We start from the raw sequence: 19,977 nt of genomic DNA on the forward strand, positions 1-19,977 counted from the left end.
TTATTCCAGCATACTGTTGTTGCAGAACCATTTTTCCAGTCCATACGCTGAGTTCCCTTTCTAAATGTAGGCAAAAAAAAATTCCTGGTTCGTAGTCAAGCTGCCAGGAGCTCATTAGAGTTAAATGTACTGAGGGAGCTTTCATTTTCTTGAAGAAAAGCAAGCGCAAACGAGTTCCAGGGCATGTGTATTTGCATGCGTTTCCCCCCCGGGAAAATAGGCCTGCAAATAATATGCGTTACACTTTGGCTCAAGCTCCACAGAATAGAAGAAATAGGCTCCTGAATTGTGAGATCATTAATGATGTGATGGTGTTGGATTTGAGTTTCTGATCAATGCTCCTTTAGCAGCTGAGCGTGTCATCATGTTGGTAGTGGGAGGACACAATTTTAAGTTGAAATCAGAATGCAATCAGCTAAAATGGAATCCCGTGTAGGAGCTACAGCTTTGTCTCTATATGACCGGCTGTGGGATTCACACATAAAGAAAAACAAACATAAACAAATCCAGGAGCTTCGTAATCATAGTCTTGGCTGACTTAAAGGTATTTTGGACTTTTCCAGGACGCGACAGATTTCTGTCTGGCTTCATTTTAGAATTCCAGACTATAGTAGCTTCCTATCCTGAAACAGGATAAAGCAAACATTTTTACTCTAAATATGCACAATGCTAGAAAGGAATACAATTACAGTTCTCTATGAAATAAAAATTGAGCTCATCTTCTCGTCCTGAACATTTTTAGGCTGAACTTTATCAGTCTCTCTAAGCTTTATGTAATGATGAGATCATGTGAGAGCTAAAGTAAGGGTTCATGTTGTTCACCTGCAGACGAAAGTCCTTTCTTTTAGATCTCCAGTTTTTATTTTTTGGGTTTTATCTCTACTCTTCCACCCAAGTTCTTCCTCATCTCTTACCTCTTCCCTGACTTGACGCTGCTGGCTCCTTCTATCTGACCTGCATCCTTTCAGGGTAATTATGAGATTAGCTCCGTTTGGAGCAGACTGTTGTTAAAACAGTAGTTTGTGGTTCATCCCTCCTCATTAAAACAGTTTTAAGTGTCGCAAAGAGACACTTAGGTTTGAAGAGCAAACATAGAAAGCAGACAGTTTTGTGTATATGATTAAAATGTAATCACCAAAAACTAGTTCATTTTCAGAACACGTCTTACACACACTTGGATTTATTTTGGAAAATATAAGTCGAATTTGAAACTCAACTTTACATTTCAAGTTGTGTTTTGTGAGACCCCCCCCCCCTCCCCCCAAACTGCTTTTTGAACATAGCAGTGTTGTTTACGCCCATCTGAGAATCCCCATTTCCTTCTGTGTACCCATTTATTTCCTGCTTTTCTGTATTGTCCTGATCCCATCTCTGATAAACACCAACCAGATTTCAGCAGTCTGCCAGTCCGGGGTCTTTTAGCCCACTCCGTTACCTTTTGTGTGTGGCTCCACATGCCCCAGGATCATTAGCCTGCAGACAGACACAGACTGACCTTTCCACTGGCTAAATATAGATCCTCTAAAGAATAGGAGGAAGGGAGGGAAAAAATGGGAGATAGATGGATAGGTATGTTACTGAAACTATTTTTTTTCTTTTTTTTAGAGGGAGGGAGTTTTTTGTGGAGGAGGCTGTGTTTGGTTTCAGTGGCTATGGACCCTATTTACAATACCCCAATCACCCATTACAGGGGATATTCCAGCTATTGTGATGTAAGAGGCACAAAGCAGACCTGCATGTCAAACTGGCTCACCCACAGATTGTGCTTGCAGATTGTTTCTCTTGGAAAAGACTGCGCAGGTGGTGTATGACTGCAGAGAAATAGTAAAATAGCTTCATCAGATCTAAACTTTCATCTGCAGAGCCATGAAAATGTGGGGCATAGAACTACCCCAAATACAGCATCTGTGAGTCTTAAACCCGTTTGACTGCACCAAGAAAGGATCTGGGATATCCCGTCATTGGATGGGAATAAAGCAAAATTTCCTAGGAGAAAGGAAATTTCAGCAGTATTCTGGCTAAAATAGCTAACCCATTGTTCATATTTTTTTCTTCTAACACTTTTTCCTTCTAGTTTAGTCTTTACATGCAAAGTATAATGTGGTTGTCTTAATCACCAAACTTATGTAAATACTTCTGTTGTACTTTACCAATTGGGCTGTGCTAAAGTATGTGGTCCTTAAGTACTTCTATACTGTCTAATGCCAGCCTCGGGCTCTGACTACTGGCCTGTCCTGCATAGGTGTGTTGTGCTCCCTAGACTTCAAAACGAGATAGTACTGCAGAAGACATGAAAGATTTTCCAGCCAGTAGAGGGAGGTAACTCTGCCCCCTGCTGTACTGGAGTATGTAGTAGCTGTGCTTGGGTACTGACTGTAAATTGAGTTTGAGTGGAGCCAAGACTACAAGCAGTCAACCCCTTGTGGTGCCTTGAGCACAGCATGGTCCAACTGATGGGTTGTAAGAAGCAGGTATTCAAATACACCAAGCTAGTTCCAGGGCTAGTTTCAGAGTCGGACTTTGCATCAGTCTTTGGCTTTTCACTACTTAAACACCAGTTTCTGGCTTTAGAGGAAATATCTTCACTAGCATTTGCTCTTTCACAGGCCAAAGCAAAGAACCACTTTACATCACTCTATATAGTTATGTGAACAGTTGAGGATTGTGATTGCATCATAAATTCATCTTAAATTACATTATTTATTCTTAATCCTATCTGTCATTCTTTGCATTTGGTAACTGATGCTTATTGATAGGAATAAAATTATGACTTACCCAGTTGTGAATGTTGGAACAAGTTTGCAAGGATGTAAGCAGTACTTTTGAGGGCACAATAAACTTTGACTTGTTTATTATTTAATTTTTTTCTGTCTCTGTAGATGTATTCGAAAACATGGGATGTATTGACATCGCTCATTTGTCTCAGTGTTTGTGGAAAACACTTTTTTTCCCCTTGAAGCTCCTTGGTGGATCTAACCAAGCATCGGCGTGAGCACTAGCTTCAATCTAACACCAATTTATTGGGGTGAAAATTAAGTTCTTTTGAGGCTGCACAGATTATACCAAGGACTCAATCAGAGGTGTATAACCCCAATCTTTGAGTACCAGTGACTTTCTTCTTTTCTGTTCATCCCTGCCCTTGTTACTTCCCATTGGTGTAAACCAAATCTTATTCATATAACCAGGAGTTAAAGGCCATCTCCCTAGGATTTTGAATTGTCATTCTACTAAAACAGTTCAAGCAAAGTAATGTTTTTTTGGCCAAATCTGTTTTTGTTTTGTGATAAGAATTATTATTATACCTTTTAAAACCAATACAGTAGTTTTATACCCATAAACAAATAATGCATCGCAGTTTACATCCTTGAATCTGCGCTCAAATTCAAAACTCTTTAAGCAAGTTTCCGTAAGTGGATATTTTGTTTTGTCGTGACTCCACCTTTTATTTTTAGAGCTAAAAGCTTTTGTTGCTAGGAGACTGAGTTTCTTTGGAAAGGCCAAGTGAGGGAAGGACAATAATAAAGGGAAAAGAAGCAAATAAATGGCCATGATGTTGAGGGGGAGAAATGAGGAATCTGCGAAAGCTGAACGGCAAACGAACAAGCTATGAGTCAGCAGAGACATCTGCAACATACGCATGAGTTGGACATGGTTGCTATTCCTGTGTTTTGTCTGTGTGCTTGTGCACCCACGCATGAACCCAGTTACCTCTCCATACTAACCTGTGTTGTGCACCTTTGGAAATTCGATTCATAGTAGCATGATTACTTTACTATAAGTGAAAGGTGTTTTTGTAGCTGAGCACTTCTTTTATTAATGTTCTCCAGGACCCTAGCATCAAGCAGTATGTATTCTGTGTCACAGCGAGTAACCTTTCCCCAATGACAACCTCCGTATTGTCCAAACTACGACTCATGCACTTGTACTCTATTAGTAATCTGCTTTCAGATGACCATTAGCAACTGTCACAGCGCGCTGGCATTTCTTATCTTTCTGTGTATAAAAAAACATGAGACGTTATAATGTGGTTTAATAGTCGTTTTATTTGGTGTCTTCATGAATTCCAAATCTTGTGGTATAGACTAGATACATTCTGACTCTACTTTATTAGAAAACTGTTCAGGAAGTTCGAAAATTCCTTCATTTAGGTTTTCTTTGCTTTTACATTGAACTTGACATTGCAGATCTGGGCACAATGTGCCATTTAATTAGCCATTTAGGGCTGTTACCTGAAGTAAACACTTAACTATGAAGAAAAGGACTAAAAACTTTTTTTAAAGTCATTTTCTCTGAACCCATTTATCGAGAACTATGCCACCCATTTAAGCCAAGAAAAAAAATCTGGTCAGGTTCAATAGCAAATGTTCACTATCAGATACAAAGAAATTAGGGTTGGGCGATGTCCCTTAAATTGGCCGTTGACGATGTTTGCTGTCAACCGTCGGGATGGACGATGGTATCGTCGTGGGGGGGGGGGCTATTTTTAATATTTCGTTCTTATATAATTGATATTCGTTATTTTACTTTATTTATTTTATTTCCCAACTAATGACTCATCCGCGATTATCCAGTATAAACTGAGGGAAGTAAAAAACAAACTAGAAAAGAAATGGTCCGCTCCCGCACTTAACTAGTCAAGTGGACCGGCGGAGCGCGGACTTACAGCTTTAGGGGAACGGGCTACCGAACTCAGAACCGGCTCTAAAAGTGTGTGTCTGAGCAGAGGATCGTCATCGTGACCACACACACAGCGCTTTGGGGCGGTGTAAGCTTCAAAGCAGAAAGGCCGCTCAGTCCTTAGAAATCGTTCAAACAATCACATGGATTTGTGTTTCGAGTCGTGTCTCGACTAAATAAAACCTGATGTTATTCTCACATGTTTACATGCAGCCAAGATGCAGATTGCAGCACCACCCAAAGCTATAGTTGTTAGCCCGTGTCAGCATACTGCTAATTCTGGCTTCTTTCCGGCTCCGTTTTTCAACAGAAAAAGCAATGACCACACGGATTAAAATTAAAACAAGCGAAAAGGCGCTTCATAATAATCGTAACATTATTAAAAGCACGTTTAGAAGATCGTCTTGTATATTACCGAGCTGACATATCAATGTATAAAGCCGCTCGGCAACATTGTTTTGTATTGAATTGTTACATTCAATAAAGTTTGAGAAAAAAATAGCCGCTCGGCGGAACTGATATCCGCTTCTGGTTTTTCAAACCCTACTGCGCATGTGCGAATGATTTATTCCGACCGAAAGTGTGAGCCATGTGAACGTTTTTTATATTCTGAAAACATTTGTCTGGAACCATGTACACGGTTAGATTCTAATCCGACCATTGATCCGGTCAAGATATTTTTCACATGTAACCGCGGCTTATGGTGTCGACTCGCAGCGTGGCGGGGGCGTGGCATCACGAGGGTGTCTCTCCATCGGGATGTCAGTCACCCATCACGATGGACGATGGTATCGTCCATCGGCACAACCCTAAAAGAAATACCTGTTTATAATTGGTACAACTATCAACACACTAGTTTGGTGACACTGAATGATACCCACAAAGCTGTCAACGTTCATGCAGAAATTTTAAAGACTCCAATCTCAGCTTGGAGCTGTAAAACTGTCTAGAAGAGGAAATGAGGCTTGAGTTATTCATACACTATCTCTTTTTATGTAGTCCATACAACATACTGTTTTTTTCATGGCCTTAAACTCTTTGTTGAGCTCATACCTGTCTAAATTTACACTTTTCATGAAATCAAATAGATGGGATTTTACTGTTAAGTCGTTCTTGACCTTTGCTAATATACACTGCGCTTGTAAATTGCAGACACAGAATGCAATCTTTTCAGGCAGTTTTTGCAGCCCAGTGAGCAGATTTTTGCTGCTTCCTTTGTCTCTGAGGATTGAAGTTGATATTTTTTTACTGGATCCTGAAGTCTGACTTGCTTTGGTCTCAGCAGTACATAAAAACTCAACAACATACACCAAATACCACACTAAACTGATATGATTGGTGCTGCCAGTTCTTTTTTAGCCACCAAACAGGCTAGCAAAAAGTTAATTCTGCCTCACAGAAAAAGACTATACACTTATTTCTGTGTGGTCTCATTTTTCTGAGTTTAAAAGAAAATATTTTTTATAGCCAGATGAACTTACTCGGTTGCATATTTCTTGCTAAGACTCGCTGCTGATGCAACCACAACAGATCACGCCATGTTGCAGTGAGACAACACAGATCTGCACGTTTCATATTGAACTTTGGTATCACAATTCCCTGCCAGGTTAGGTTTTTCCATGGTTCACTTAGGTTTTGTTTACACCTGCTAATAAAGTGTAATATGTATCAGGATAAGAAGAAGCACATGTTCATTTTAGTGTGTTTCGAACTGTCAGAGAAGCTGCCTTTTTGAAAAATATCTATCTACATAGATGGAGCAAGAGCGTTTTAGTCATCCTCGTTCACTCTATGTGGACCATGTGCAACAGTTTTTATAAAGCAATCAGACACACACCATAGAAATGGGAACATGTGTGCTGTTCTATATCTCATTTAATTACCAGGTGTGTCTTTTGAAACCTTCAGGGGAAGTCCCCCCTCATACTTTTTGTTTTCTCATTTCTGTTTTTCATTAGGATAGTCTGCTCTTGCTTGTTTTGATGTGTTCTTTGGCTTTTATGGAGCCTCCCCAAAGCAATTTCCTAATGTAATGTAAAACATGTAAAAATAAGAAACTTTCTGCTCAAATCTGTACCTGTATTGGTTGCATCTGATGCTGTTTTCAGATACAATTATACAATCTGGTGTCTGAATGGCATATTGTGGCATGTAAAGCAGTCTAACTGAACTTAGATCTTGAAAGCCAACTCTCAAACTGTTTTAATCTCTCATTAACTGTGTCGTTATAGTCACTTTTCTGCAGATATGGCGAAGTTTAGAGTGTGGGAAACCAATTATACCCTAGTTATTTAGGCTAGTATGCTTCTTAATCGCAGTTTGGTGAACACACAAAATTCAGCGATGTTATATTGTGCCCATATGTTTCCCGCCCTCAGTTTTCTCAGCCTGTTTGCCAAGGCACATCTGGTCCTAATAAGATGTATGTGTGTGTCACCGTGCCTTTGCTAGTCAGCCTTTCAGCCTGGCCTTCTCCTGAAGTAGTGTTGAGTCTTTTACTGCCACCCACTGCTTTACAACACAAAGCCTATACTTTTATCTTTTGCATAATAGTCTGTGTGCGTTTCTGAGTGTGTGCTTTGATTGTAGGTATAAAAGCATATCTTGTATTTTGTCTGTGCATATTTCAAGGCCTGATAATCTGTTAAAACAGAGCTGATTTTCCTGCTTTGATGCTGATAGGGGGGATAGCATGATATGACTGCTGACTGTGGGAACAGCTCGAACCAAAAGGATCATCAGCTGCTAAAATCAAAAAGAAAAGAAAGAATTGTGTTCTAAATTCTGGTTTAATCTAATTTCTTGGACCTCCTTTGGTAACCCATTACAGTTTTGTGTCATAAAAAATGTCCTTGTTTACACTAAAATAAAATCCTGTAAGTTTTCACCAGAGCCTTTTGTTTCTAACACAAAACAGGCAAAGTGAAACTCAAGTGGAAGCGGTAAATCTTTTGTTTTAGATTTTGTTACAACCGTTTTGTTGACCGTTTTGTTTCCTAACCGCAGGGTTTGCCTTCCCAGAGTGGGCTTATAAACCAGAGTCCAGCCCAGGCTCCCGGCAGATCCAGCTGTGGCACTTCATCCTGGAGCTCCTGAGGAAGGAGGAGTACCACGATGTCATTGCCTGGCAGGGAGATTACGGCGAGTTTGTCATCAAAGATCCAGACGAGGTGGCTCGCTTGTGGGGGGCCAGGAAGTGCAAACCTCAGATGAACTATGACAAGCTCAGCCGAGCACTAAGGTGAGGGTCAAGACCATTCACACCGCCCTCTGCAATTGGAAGTGGCCATTTCCAATGAAAGGTTTATGTAAAAACGCATAAATGAGTGTTTCTGGCTTTCTCTTTCACTCGTAGCTCAGATTTTGTAGTAACGTATGGATGGCTTCCCTTTTAATTCACAAAAGTGACATCAGTTTGAACATTGATTGTGGAGGAAAAACTAGTAATGGCAGTATGTGCTCGGAATCGAGCTGTGAAAGAAAAAGTCTGGAGCAAGAAATTTGCACCTCTTCGACCTTTTGCACCAAGCCTCTTCTAACTGTAGGTGGTGGACATAAAACAGCAGAAAAAGAAGAAGACTCTCCCTGTTTGTCCAGTGTGAACACCATGGGCTAATGCACATTTCAGCAGCAGCAGGTGGAGATGCTCCACAGAGGCTGGCGAGGACTAAACTGAGGGCTGCCAGCTGCAGTTTAGCATCAATTTATGACATTTTCATCAGCACTTGCAGGAAGGAGCTGTCAGTATCATGACACTTGCCGCCCACCCATGATGGTTTACCCTCCTCCCTCAGAATAGAGGCCTTTCATCATCACAGCCGAAAACAGCCCTGCTTAGACATGGCTGCCACACTCTTCCTCGCATCACCTGTGTTTTTTATGCAACATCCTTTAAAAAAATGTAACACGGTTTGTTTGCAACATTTTCAAACAAACTTACTCTTATTTAGAAAACACCAAAATGTTGAACAAGTTAAAGGTGTAGAAAACGAACAAAGAAACTCAGCAGACTGCTTAACCCAGAAAAGACCATTTTTATCTTAATTCTAGTTATTATCTTCCTAAAATGGTTAAGTTAAAAACTTTTACTGTTGGTTTTGCGCATTTGATCTTATCTTTTAAGGATTTGATTGTAAGATCAGTAATGATCAGTGATGCTAAACCCAGCTGCTAGTGTTTGGGGGGGAAAAGCATCTGGTTTATTTCGACGCGTGCATCTGCTCTACATCCTTAAACTCCATGGTGACGGCTAGTCTAGAAATGTACAGCTTCAGCCCCCCGTGGAGCACACGAGATGGTGCAGTTTTTTTTAGCCACCTGGCTGTTTCCCTGTTCTTCACACAAATGTTCAGTCTCGCACGCAACACGGACGACACATAGTCGTCGCTGTCGCCTCCTGGGTTGAAAGCATGCGGAGGTTCTCATCTGCCATGGCGATGACTAGTGACAGCGATATGTCAACGCGCACACACGCTTGATCACGCTGATGCACACACACTAAAAGACTCGACACCTTGTTCTATGTCAGCCCTCCTCCAGTCCATCTGCCTTGTCTGTTTGATCAACATAACCTGCTAAAACAGCATTTTTTTTATCTATTCAGATCCTATCATAGACATAGAAACAGATGATGCACTTTTATTTTAAGAAATCTAGTGTTTGATTGATTAGTAATTTTAATTAGAAGAAAATCTCAAATGTAACAATTTAAATACATTTAAACTAAACTACGTAAAAATATCCTATTGTTCTGAATGGAGTATTAAGAAGTTATTTACATGTTCATGCACATTAATTTCTGTGGGTGTGCTGCGGCACACATGTCGTAGCCAACACTTCTACAACACATAAGGGTAAGAAACAGTGAAGTAGGTATAACACGTGGTGGGTCACCTGACTCGCATTGTGAGCCACAACTCAAGTCTCGTGAGTCGCGATTCACAAGATCTTTACATTACTTACACATCAAAGCTTCAATGTAATTGTACGCCATAAATTGAGGATCAAAGTGACATCGTGGATTCATTTAGTCTCAATATTATTCTGTAGCTCTAAGTATTGTGATGTTTTTTGTTTTTTTTTGTCGTTGATAAAATGAGCGGATATGTGGCAGGAGTGGCTCTGAGCGCTGACTTCTCTCTCCCGTCAGCTGGACCTGACTTTGCGCCTGACATTTGTGGTAAAAAAGTTACCGAGTGAGAAATGGAAGACCAGAACTCTCAATCAGAAGCGATCTAAAATTTGTACTGTTTCTTTAATTAAACTCCAACCCTAAATGAAATCATGACTCTTAAGTTAAGCTTTCCGGGCTTGCTTCGCTTGTGGATCTCGCTCTGAGGAAGGAACACCCTCAAAGTGACCCCCTGTCAGCTGCTAGCCAAAGTCCCTGAGTTGGTTCCATTTCCTTGACATCCATTGAGGTGGCTGCACGAGCCCCGGGGAACTGCAAGACTCTCTTTAATGTGCAGCCGCTCTCATCTAAAACCCTCCACGAGGCCGAACACCCAAAAAAACTCACAACACCTGTAGAGGTCGACGCCCATATGGGGAAATGTGACTCAGGCTTAATGTTGTGGTAGTTATTATTATTAGTTGTGACCCCAAAATGTTTAAACCCAGCTAATAATCATCTACAACTCTCCACTTTGGTCTTTCAAATATTTCAAGCCTTTGGAGGTTCATCAGTTTGTCAACATTTAATGTGCTAAAACAAGAATGTTTTCTTCTCTGATCTCAGAGACCCTTTCACATCTAAGACGAGCTGAAACCAGACCCTGTCCTTCATTTCTCTATTGTGGTTTTTCTAGAAACCTTTTATATGAGCAACAAGTTGTTAATTAATTGCAACGACTTTCCTTCAGAAGAAAGTTCTCCTGATCTTTGATTGATGCTTCTGTGCCTTTGAAGTCAGTTCGCACACATGTGTGCACTCATGTGTTAGGAGTGTGTGTCGATTTTGTTTTAGCTTTTTAATGTGTGTGTTTGAACCAGAAACGTAAAGAGTCTAAACAGCCAGAAGTTCGTTCTAGTTGATCTGGAGGAAGTTTGGATGATGTTAGGAGGGTGTGAGGGTGCTAGTGTGTTTCATGTTGACTTAACTCATGTGTGTGCGTGTGCGTTCATTTCGCAAGTATGTGCCTAGCCGTTTCCCAGACGTGTTCAAAGAGGCATCCATCTATCACACTCATGAACTTTTTTTTTCACTCTTGGAGGCTTTTGCTTTACAGCTCTGAGATTGTTGGCCCACACACTCGAACGCAGCCCCGTCGTCACCTTTTAGAAAAAGCGATTCTATCATGCATTTAGCAGAACTTTAAGATTCACTCTCATTTATCTGCAGAATTAAAAGTTTTACTCCCAAGGTTGCATGAATATGTGTGCTGAAGTAGAAGAAAAATATGATGGTCAGTGAATCACTCGATCATGACAAATACCAGCGCAAATCTAAATATGCAAATAAGTCAACAGTTCAGAGCTTTTGCAGACCTCAGCAAGCTGTTGCTCCTGGCTTATTGACAGGAAGCACGCTGTCAACAAGACAGCTGAAGGCTAAAATTATGCAAATCTTGATGGAACAATTTACTAGTAAAATGAGAGGATTTACCTTAAAGAAGGATTCATTGTAGTGATGTTAGTTGTTTGACATGACAGGCAAGCAGAGGTCAATTTAAGTGATCTAATCTAACTTCCTGGTAGGCCTGCACAATATATCGCAAATTTATAGTTATCGTGATATCCGGCTGTGCAATACCCATATCGCAAAAGACTGTGAAAAACTGTGATAAATGGTTAAGTTAAACGTGCTAAAACAATTTCATGACAGCTTGAAATATTTAACAAATCAAATAAATCTATATATCCATTTGGGGTTTAAAGGAGGGTTTGGGAAACTCATTTTTTTCCCCAGAGCTCCTTGTGACGAGCTTGATTAGCAAAATACTTAACACTTTTAAAAATAGTCTTAAAAACCTATCATTTGTAAGAAACGGAGTGTCCTTCCTAGCATAACACTGAAAATGAACAATGATTTCAAGAGGTTTCAAACTAGTTTTTGCAGCCTGACAGGGACATTATTCAACACAGACTCATTGATTTTAGCTACATATGAGATGCCTCCAAACTGAGAGACCCACCGAAGCACCAGAGTGGAAAACTCTATATTATTATATATTATAGAGTCTATAATATGCATTGGTAAGAGTAACCCACAACAACAACAACAACAGTGGAAATGATTAAAATATAAAGAATACACACCCAGAAAGAGGCCATTCTCTGTTTAATGTTAATAAGATGAAAAGAAGTTCACAAAGTCTCAGTACAGGAAGTGTTTGTGCAGTTACTCTGTAAGGAATACTTAAATACTACACTTGTAGTCAATATCTTGGTTCCACTGTATGTCCTTACTTGATATAAAAAAACTCTTTGGTCTGAAGTTTCAAGATGATTTTCCTTTGTGCACGCTGTTTATGTGTGTTCTTCCTCTGAAGAGTGGGTCGTGTTCACGTCTGTCATGGTAGAGCTTTTACTCATCCAGCAGTGGACGGCCTTCCACTTCTCTCTGTTTTCTTCTCCGTTGTGCAACCCTCGAATGACCAGTGTTGTGTTCCAGTTGTGTCCAGCCCACCATGTCGTGAATGACGCACACAGTGCCTTAGTCAAGTTGACTTCCGGCAAAAACGCTGTTCCCATAAATGTTTGTCTTCATGTTATCCATGTTTGGAGCACCTGTGGATGTTACATGTGCTGCTACATGCAATCGATCCTGAGAGTCGGATTAGCGGAGAAGAATTGATCAATGAATTATGAGCAGTTACAAAAGCGGCACGACTCAGCTTTTATCTGCTGTATGGTTTTATATGCAGCCTCTTCTGCTGCTGGAGAGCTTCTCAGTCAGAAGTATTCAGCAGGAAGCTCATTTACAACTTCAGGAAAATCTCTCCTCTTTTGTCCAGATGTGCTCAGAGCTCTCCTGCACTTAATGGTCCTGGAAATGATGCATATTATATTTTCACAATGAAGCAGCTAGTCACAGCTGAATGAGATTATTTGTTAGTTTTCTATCAAGAAATCTGAATGCATTGGTTGTTGAGTCACAGACAGGCGTTTGGTAGTGGTTTACGTGAGCCGTCGGCGGCTCTTTTCTACATCAGTCTGTGAACGGATGGTGACTAACTCTGCTTCTAATGGAGCCACCTGGACAGGCTGAATGGCTGTTCCAGGTTTCTTCAATTCGTCTTCATCATGTGAGCCATTTATCCATCCTTTTTTGTTTCGTTTTAAACAATGTCAAACAGTCTTTCACGTTTGTCCTAAGCAAAAATGACTGTTTTGAAAAAGGAAATGGCCAAGAAAATCAGAAACTTCAAGCTTTTATTCTTGTGTTTCAAAGCTGTCTTTTACTTCGTTAATGTTAGTTTCAAAAGGAATTAATAATGTAATCTGGAGTTTACACCACTCTGTGTTCTGAAATTTAAGGTTGAAATATGGCAAACTTTACTTTCAGGAGAAACTTACTTTAAGGTCGACTCTACGATGAGAACTGTCCTCATTCCCGCCCCTAACCTGTCCAAACGTGGAGTCTGGAATGTGTGTGGAATAATGAATTAGTGACTGCGCTTCAGACCTTTTGTGTTGAAAATGAAAAATGATGGCAGAAAAAGCTTTAAATGGTGTGAAAAACATGTATGTGCTGGTTCAGAGAAAGCCTTCATTTACATAGACTTTGTGTGGTTTGGAGTTTTTCTTTATTTGGAGCACGCAGATGTATTTCTTTGTATAAAATAAAATAAAAAGGCAGCATCAACCAAGAAAACGATGTACTACATACATGCTCATTCAAATGGCTACTGCCAAAACCCAAAACCAAAAGAAGTGACCACATCGCTCTGGTCAGCCCCATTCACTACCAGTTAAAAATAGGACCAATTTGAAAGGACTGTTGCTAGTTTATAAATCATGTAATGGTTTGGGACCAAAATACCTGTCTGATCTACTGTTTCACTAACCAAAAAAAGCTCTAAGATCTCTGAGAAACCAGCTGGTGGAACCATGAAGCAGAACCAAACTGGGGAAGCCGTTTTCAGCTTATATGCTGCAGACAGATGGAAGCAGATTTCTGATCATCTTTTCCTCATAATACAGACTTTTTCTTTTCAAACAGATTTTCTGGAGAAATTCCAGCCTGGGTAGTTACCACTCACTCTAAGAGAAATTGAGAAATAGAAACATTGGCTCAGACCAGTCACTGTTTAGTTGTCTGGCTTCAACATTGGGCCATCCGCATCTCAAAAAAATGGCAACTGAATTGAGTTTCAATAGGGCCCAGAAGTAAGGCATTTTTAATGGGAGGAGACCACTCTCACTCAGCACAGAGGGGATGATAAATGAACATTTTAATGTTGTTGACTCTCTGGAGCTGATTCCAACAGTTTTATAACCTTTTCTCTCACCGCCTCTCTCCTGTAGCCGTCTCTTGTCCAGTCTTCCCTGGAAATCCACAACTTCTGTTGTTGTTTTTTCTTCCAGTTTTTCTTTTACTCACCTGCTGGAAGATCACATTATCCTGTGTATCTCTGCAGATACTACTACAACAAGAGGATTCTCCACAAGACCAAAGGGAAGAGGTTCACCTACAAGTTCAACTTCAACAAACTCGTGCTCGTCAATTACCCCTTCATCGACATGGGCTCTGGTATGTACACACACACACAAATTTTTGTTTTGCACACATTCACACCGACATGGAAAGTTGAGCCCCAAAGGGTCAAACGCCTGAAGAAGCGGCACTGAACCAGAGACCTTGCAGCTGGAGTTATTCCTGGCAGGGAAAATCTGTGGAGTTGAACACTTGAAAGCATTTAGTACACAGCAGACGTTCTGGTGTATGGAGTGTTTTCCATGGAGGTGGCACGTGTCAGACGGGTGCACGTGACTTCATAGGCTGTCTGTGTGTCTAGTACAAGCGCGCACCGTGTCCCAGCGTATCCCCTATCCTGCTTTCCCGGAATTGACGTCTGGGTCTGGTCCCGGCCACCCAGGGTAAAAACGGCCCTGATGGAGCTCTGGATCCTGGGTGACATAAGTGCAGCACAAAACTTTAATTATAGCCTCTGTGTGATGTGGCCCAGACACTGACATGTTGTGATATGATGGTTTCATGTGATGGTTACACACACAAGTGCCCACGCCAATCTGGATAGGCTTGTGAGCCCAGGCGCTCGCACACTTTCATCACGACTAACACACACACACACACATGCAGTTCCCCTTCACTCTGACACCCATGGCAGAGACCCGGGCTTTTTCCAAAAGAGAGGGAGAAGCACACACACACACACAGTCACTCAGCAGCACTGGAAAAATAGAGGAACCCAACCCATGTTTGTGATGGCAGCAAGAACAACTTTTCCACCATTTAATTCTGGCATCTGCTCCCAAGCCAAGAATTTGCTGCAGTGCCACAGGCTCCCTGGCACAAGAGAAAAGAGGAGGGTTAAAAAAAAAAAAGAACTTGTAATTCAGACACACACCCACAACTTACTGTTTTGTGTGTCTGATTCCTGAAAGAAAAGAAAATGCCTTCAAAGATCTTAAAAAAATGAAATAAAATGTTTTTCTTAGCTCTTCGGCTCTGGATTTTATTGTAAACAATTGTTCTGATTTGGTCCTGATAGGTCGGGGAGTCCCCCAGAGCGCCCCACCTGTGCCAACTGGAGGAACCCACTTCCGTTTCCCCCCTTCCACACCATCAGAGGTGCTTTCATCGAGCGAGGAGCTCCGCAGCCCGGGCGTCTTCAGCGGCGTGGCCCGTCGCATGGCCCGCGGCTCGGTAAGCGACTGCAGTGACGGCACCTCCACCACCTCGGAGCTTGAGGAGGCAGCGGGCGCTGACGAAAGAGCTGGGGGGCCTGACAGGGCCTTCAGGGGTCTGCTCCCCCATCGCCTGCCGCACGATTCTTTGTTCAGGGTTTTTGGGGGGAATCAAAACCCAGCAGGACTGCACAGACCGGCACCAAGGGTTCACCCAGAATCTTTATCCCCCTTCCCCGTCTCCCCACTGCCTGGTCCAGGAAGTCTCCTGGCTCCCACTCTGTCCCCAGCTTTGTCAATGACCCCCACTCCCCACCTGGCCTACACCCCTTCTCCCTCCCTGTCATCTCCCATGATGGGCTCCCACTTCTCCTTCAACCCGGAGGACATGAAGCACTACTTGCAGGCCCACACCCAGTCTGTCTACAACTACCACCTCAGCCCCCGAGCTTTCCTGCATTACCCCAACATCATCGTCCCTCAGCCCCACCGCCCCACCCCCGAGAAAGCTGCCGCGCACCACCTACACGCCCCAGCCTTGCAGCTCTCGCATCCCCTCGGCCAGCATCCGGTGGGCACAGAGGAGGGTCAGCAGCATCCGTCACCATTCAAGTTCAAGCTGCAGCCCCCTCCCCTCGGGCGCAAGCATAGGGAGGCAGGAAGCTCCCTGGCATCTTCCTCCTTCCACACATCCTCACTTGCGGGTTCTGGTCAGATGAGCAATTCTGCCATGGCAGGAGGCCCCCCTAAGATCAAGGTGAGTCTGAGCGTGCTCAGAACGAGCCGTTTCTGAAGTCAGGGAAACGATGAAGGCAGCGATTTAAAATGTTCTTCCTCTTCAGGTGGAGCCCATGTCAGACATGTCAGAGGAAGATGTAGAGGTGACTGACCTCAGCGAGGAAGAGGAGCTGCATCACAACGAGGAGGAAGAAGGTGGTATGGGCACCCCAACAGCTTGCCGCCGCCATCTTTACTCGAACAGCAACCACCACATCAATGGAAGTGTCAGCTGCTCCTCTGCCGCTCCTCCTCCACAAAATCACCCTGATGACGACCTCGACGATGATGAGGAGGTCTTCAAAACCCCCGCCACTCCCCCACTCGGGAGCAGCCCAGCCTGTACCCTAATCACCACCATGAAGAGCGAGCCGTGTCAGCCCCCCATCAGCCCCGGAGGCACACGCTGCATCCCGCTCAAACTCCGCTTCAAACGCCGCTGGAGCGAAGACCAGAGGATGGAGGCGGACGGAGAGAGGGATGAAGCAGAGGACAAGAAAGTTAAGGCTGAAGGCGAGGACGAGGTGGACGGAAAGAAGGAGGAGTCTGCGAGGAGAGAGGGGGATGATGAGAACAGAGGAGGGCGGGACGGGATCTTGGGGCTGATGCTCCCCCCTGCTCCCACCCAGCGCAGATCCAGCTCTGAGCTGCAGAGGGCGACGGCACAGCTGTCTCTGGAGAACGCCAGCTGCTGAGTGTCCCTCACACCCAGGAAACAGACGGGAAGGTTTCTCCGGTGTTTCCGGCAGAGAGCGAAGCCTCGGCACCTCTTGCCAGCTGCAGTCGATGTAGCCGGTTCTCATTCAGTGCAACTTCAGGGCTGAAACGGACGCAAACGGGCCTGAGTTTGGTTCCTGGAGTGCCATAGGCAGGAAAGTACTTTATTGTGCAATAATTAAAGGAGCTTTTTGGCACCCTTAACTGACCTCACAGCCGCATGCGCTCCTGAAATTACTTACCGAACAAAATAATTTCCTGCTTATGACACAAGTTTCCGGGAACCTAAAAGAAAAAAATCCCTCTCTTAATCATTCAGGTTTTGCTATTTCAGCAGAATCTGTTGGTCAGTACTGTCAGCGAGCAGCTGCTGGGCGCTACAGACTATTCATGAAATATGGCTGCCCTGTACAGACACTCTTCTCTGCTTTCTCAGCCGAACACTTGATCTGCTTTGACTTTAACACTAACAGATGACCAGACTTGGATTGTACTTTCATTCAGTTTGAGCCCCACGGAGGCGGAGTGTGCCTCCAGTGGGCAAACCCAGCCTTCTGAGCAGAGGGGACGTGGACTTCCTGTTTCCAGCTCCTGGGTGGACCATCCTGATGTTACTGAAGACAGTCCGGATAGAGATTACAAAAGTGCCTCTGTGTGCATGTCATAACTGGGGGTAAACCCCCCCCCCCATCTTTAGTTCCGTCACTACAGTGTATAAAGACGTAAAAATCCTTTATGGACAGGTGAGCTACGAACAAGGAGAAGGAAGAACTGTCCTCTAGTCTGAGGCAGAAGAGCAACACCAGCTGCCCCGCCTTTTAGTGTCTTCACACGACCTTTGAGGGGCGCTTCCCCCTTAAACTTAAAGGTCTTACATTCCTCCGTTGTTTTTGTTGTTCTTTCTGTGTAAGGACGTGTTTGCCTCTGGAGGACGGGGCAGTATTGAGGAGCGTTTGCAGTGATCTGAAGGCCTTCTTCTGTATTTTGGATTGAATAACCAAATGTGTTCATGTGATGTTTTGAGAAGCAGCGATGGAGGCAAAGTGATTAGTCTAGAAGAGACGAGGAGTCATGTCACGAATGCGGAGCCTCAAGGTTCACTTTACTCCCATGAAAAAGAGAACTTATTTTTATGAGCTTTGATTTGTGCGTTTTTAACCGTAGTAGAGACTGTGCCTTTTTCCAAGCCAACATGTGTTTTTATTAGAGAGCCCCAGCTAAATGTATTAGACTCTAAACCACCATGCCTTCTGCTTTTGTGCAACACAAAATCAGATCATTTACAAACAAAAAGTATAACTATATATTCAAATGTTATATTTCAATACGGTCATTTGATACAAATCAGGAGAATCCTATTTTTGACGGTAAAGATGTGTATATATTCTATTGTCAGCAGTATAATTCAGCCTTCGCCTTGTGTTGAGCGGCGCGCCACGCCGACAAAGGCTACCAGTATCAGAGTTTATATTTATATTGTAAAATAAATGTAACGCGTGCTTTCAGAGGAGCGAGGGCGAGATGGAGCGAGGTGGAGGCAGGCCCGGGTCCACTTTTATTTACATTGTAAGCAGCCGTGTTTGTGGTTGGGCGGGGTTCGGCTCCTTCCTGGTGCTCGATCCAAAGTCCCAAAGTAGTTGAACCCAGACCTCACGAGGATCCAGGTGGTGGAGTCCCTGCCAGGACGACAGGTTTCAGCAGGAACACGCCTGGACTTTGGGTCGCGGTGTGTGCAGCACACACACACACTGTAGGGGTTAGAGTGTGGCTTTTCTGCGGCTACAATAAAGGGAAACATGACATCACGGGTGACATCAGCCGCCCCCGCAGTCTCTCAAGAGTAGATGGCCTAACCAAAGAAACTACACCCACCACACACAAACACACAGAGGAAACGGCATCACAAAACCTCAACAGCAGTGAGGGACTTCCCGAGCACGCTCATCTCGATGGCTGTGTGTGTGTTTGTGTGTGTGGTTGAGCCTTCTGCACACAAACCTTAACTTGGCTGGATGCTCTAAGCGCCCGATTAATCGCCGTCTCCTTTAAATCTTCCTTTTCCTTCAGCAGACAGATGTAGCTGTTTGGTCCTGATCAGAGCAGGTTTTCACCGTCTGCTGAGGAAAAGACGACCGGCGCTGCCTTCACCTGTTGTGGCTTCAAACTCGACGTGTTTTTAAAATTCTTCTGTGTTATCGTTTCTGTGTAATGATATTCTTGACGTGACTTTTTTTTCCATTAGGCCCGGCCTCTTCTCCTTGAATTCCTGCTTTCTTGTGATCTCTTGTGCCAGTTTGCACTCATGAGCTCGGCCCGGCCCGGCTCGGCTTCGGTGCAGTTTGTATTTTTGTTCTCGCGTTCATTTTGTAATTGTTTCTGCAGAAAAACGGAGGGCCAAGTAATGCCTACATACAGCTGGGGGGGTTACAGGTTTTCGCCTTTTTTCTTTTTTTTAACTTGTGTACATATATTTTTGCCATAATGCAGGATTATGTAAGAGAGAAAAAAAACATTGTACTTGTTTTGTTATTTGACATGTGTGTCCCCCCCCCCCCTCCCTCTCCTATCTCTGATCTGTTCCTGGTCTTCTCTTGTGATCACTCCTTTAGTGCGCTCTCACTCCAGAAGACAGTTTGTACCATTCTTCTGTTTTCCTTCTCTCTGTCTGTTCATCTTCATTTGTAATTCAACAGTAATCAGGGTTCATTAAAAAAAAAGGTGGAAATTGTCGCTTTTTCTGTCTTGATTTGAAAGTTCCTTCCTCTTAGCAAACGGCCGTCACACTAAAATAAAAACACATTAATAACCAACCACCTGACTGACACTCAGACTTTGTGGTTTTCTAGTCTTGCGATTACTTGTGATAGTCATTGATCCAGATTTTGGAGCCAAAAAGTCTCTTTTAAAATAAAATAAATCATCAGTTTGCAGATTAATGGGTTTTCACAAGACTAGATAGAAATTTAAGCCCTCATCCTGATTCACCAAATAACC

At 43.1% G+C, this 19,977-nt stretch overlaps 1 protein-coding gene across 1 annotated transcript in view; it reads left to right on the forward strand.

The window, feature by feature from the left end:
* Positions 1-19,713, forward strand: part of LOC101156593 (ETS domain-containing transcription factor ERF) — a 30,271-nt gene extending 10,558 nt beyond the window's left edge. Inside the window, exons 2-5 of the mRNA XM_004074274.4 lie at positions 7,684-7,918; positions 14,259-14,371; positions 15,354-16,246; positions 16,332-19,713. Of these exons, the coding sequence (XP_004074322.1) occupies positions 7,684-7,918; positions 14,259-14,371; positions 15,354-16,246; positions 16,332-16,961 (1,871 nt within the window). The 3' untranslated portion in view covers positions 16,962-19,713. The remainder of the gene's footprint in view (positions 1-7,683; positions 7,919-14,258; positions 14,372-15,353; positions 16,247-16,331) is intronic.
* Positions 19,714-19,977: the final 264 nt, after the last annotated feature.

This window comes from Oryzias latipes, chromosome 11, assembly GCF_002234675.1.
Source record: "Oryzias latipes chromosome 11, ASM223467v1".
NCBI classification, from domain to species: domain Eukaryota; kingdom Metazoa; phylum Chordata; class Actinopteri; order Beloniformes; family Adrianichthyidae; genus Oryzias; species Oryzias latipes.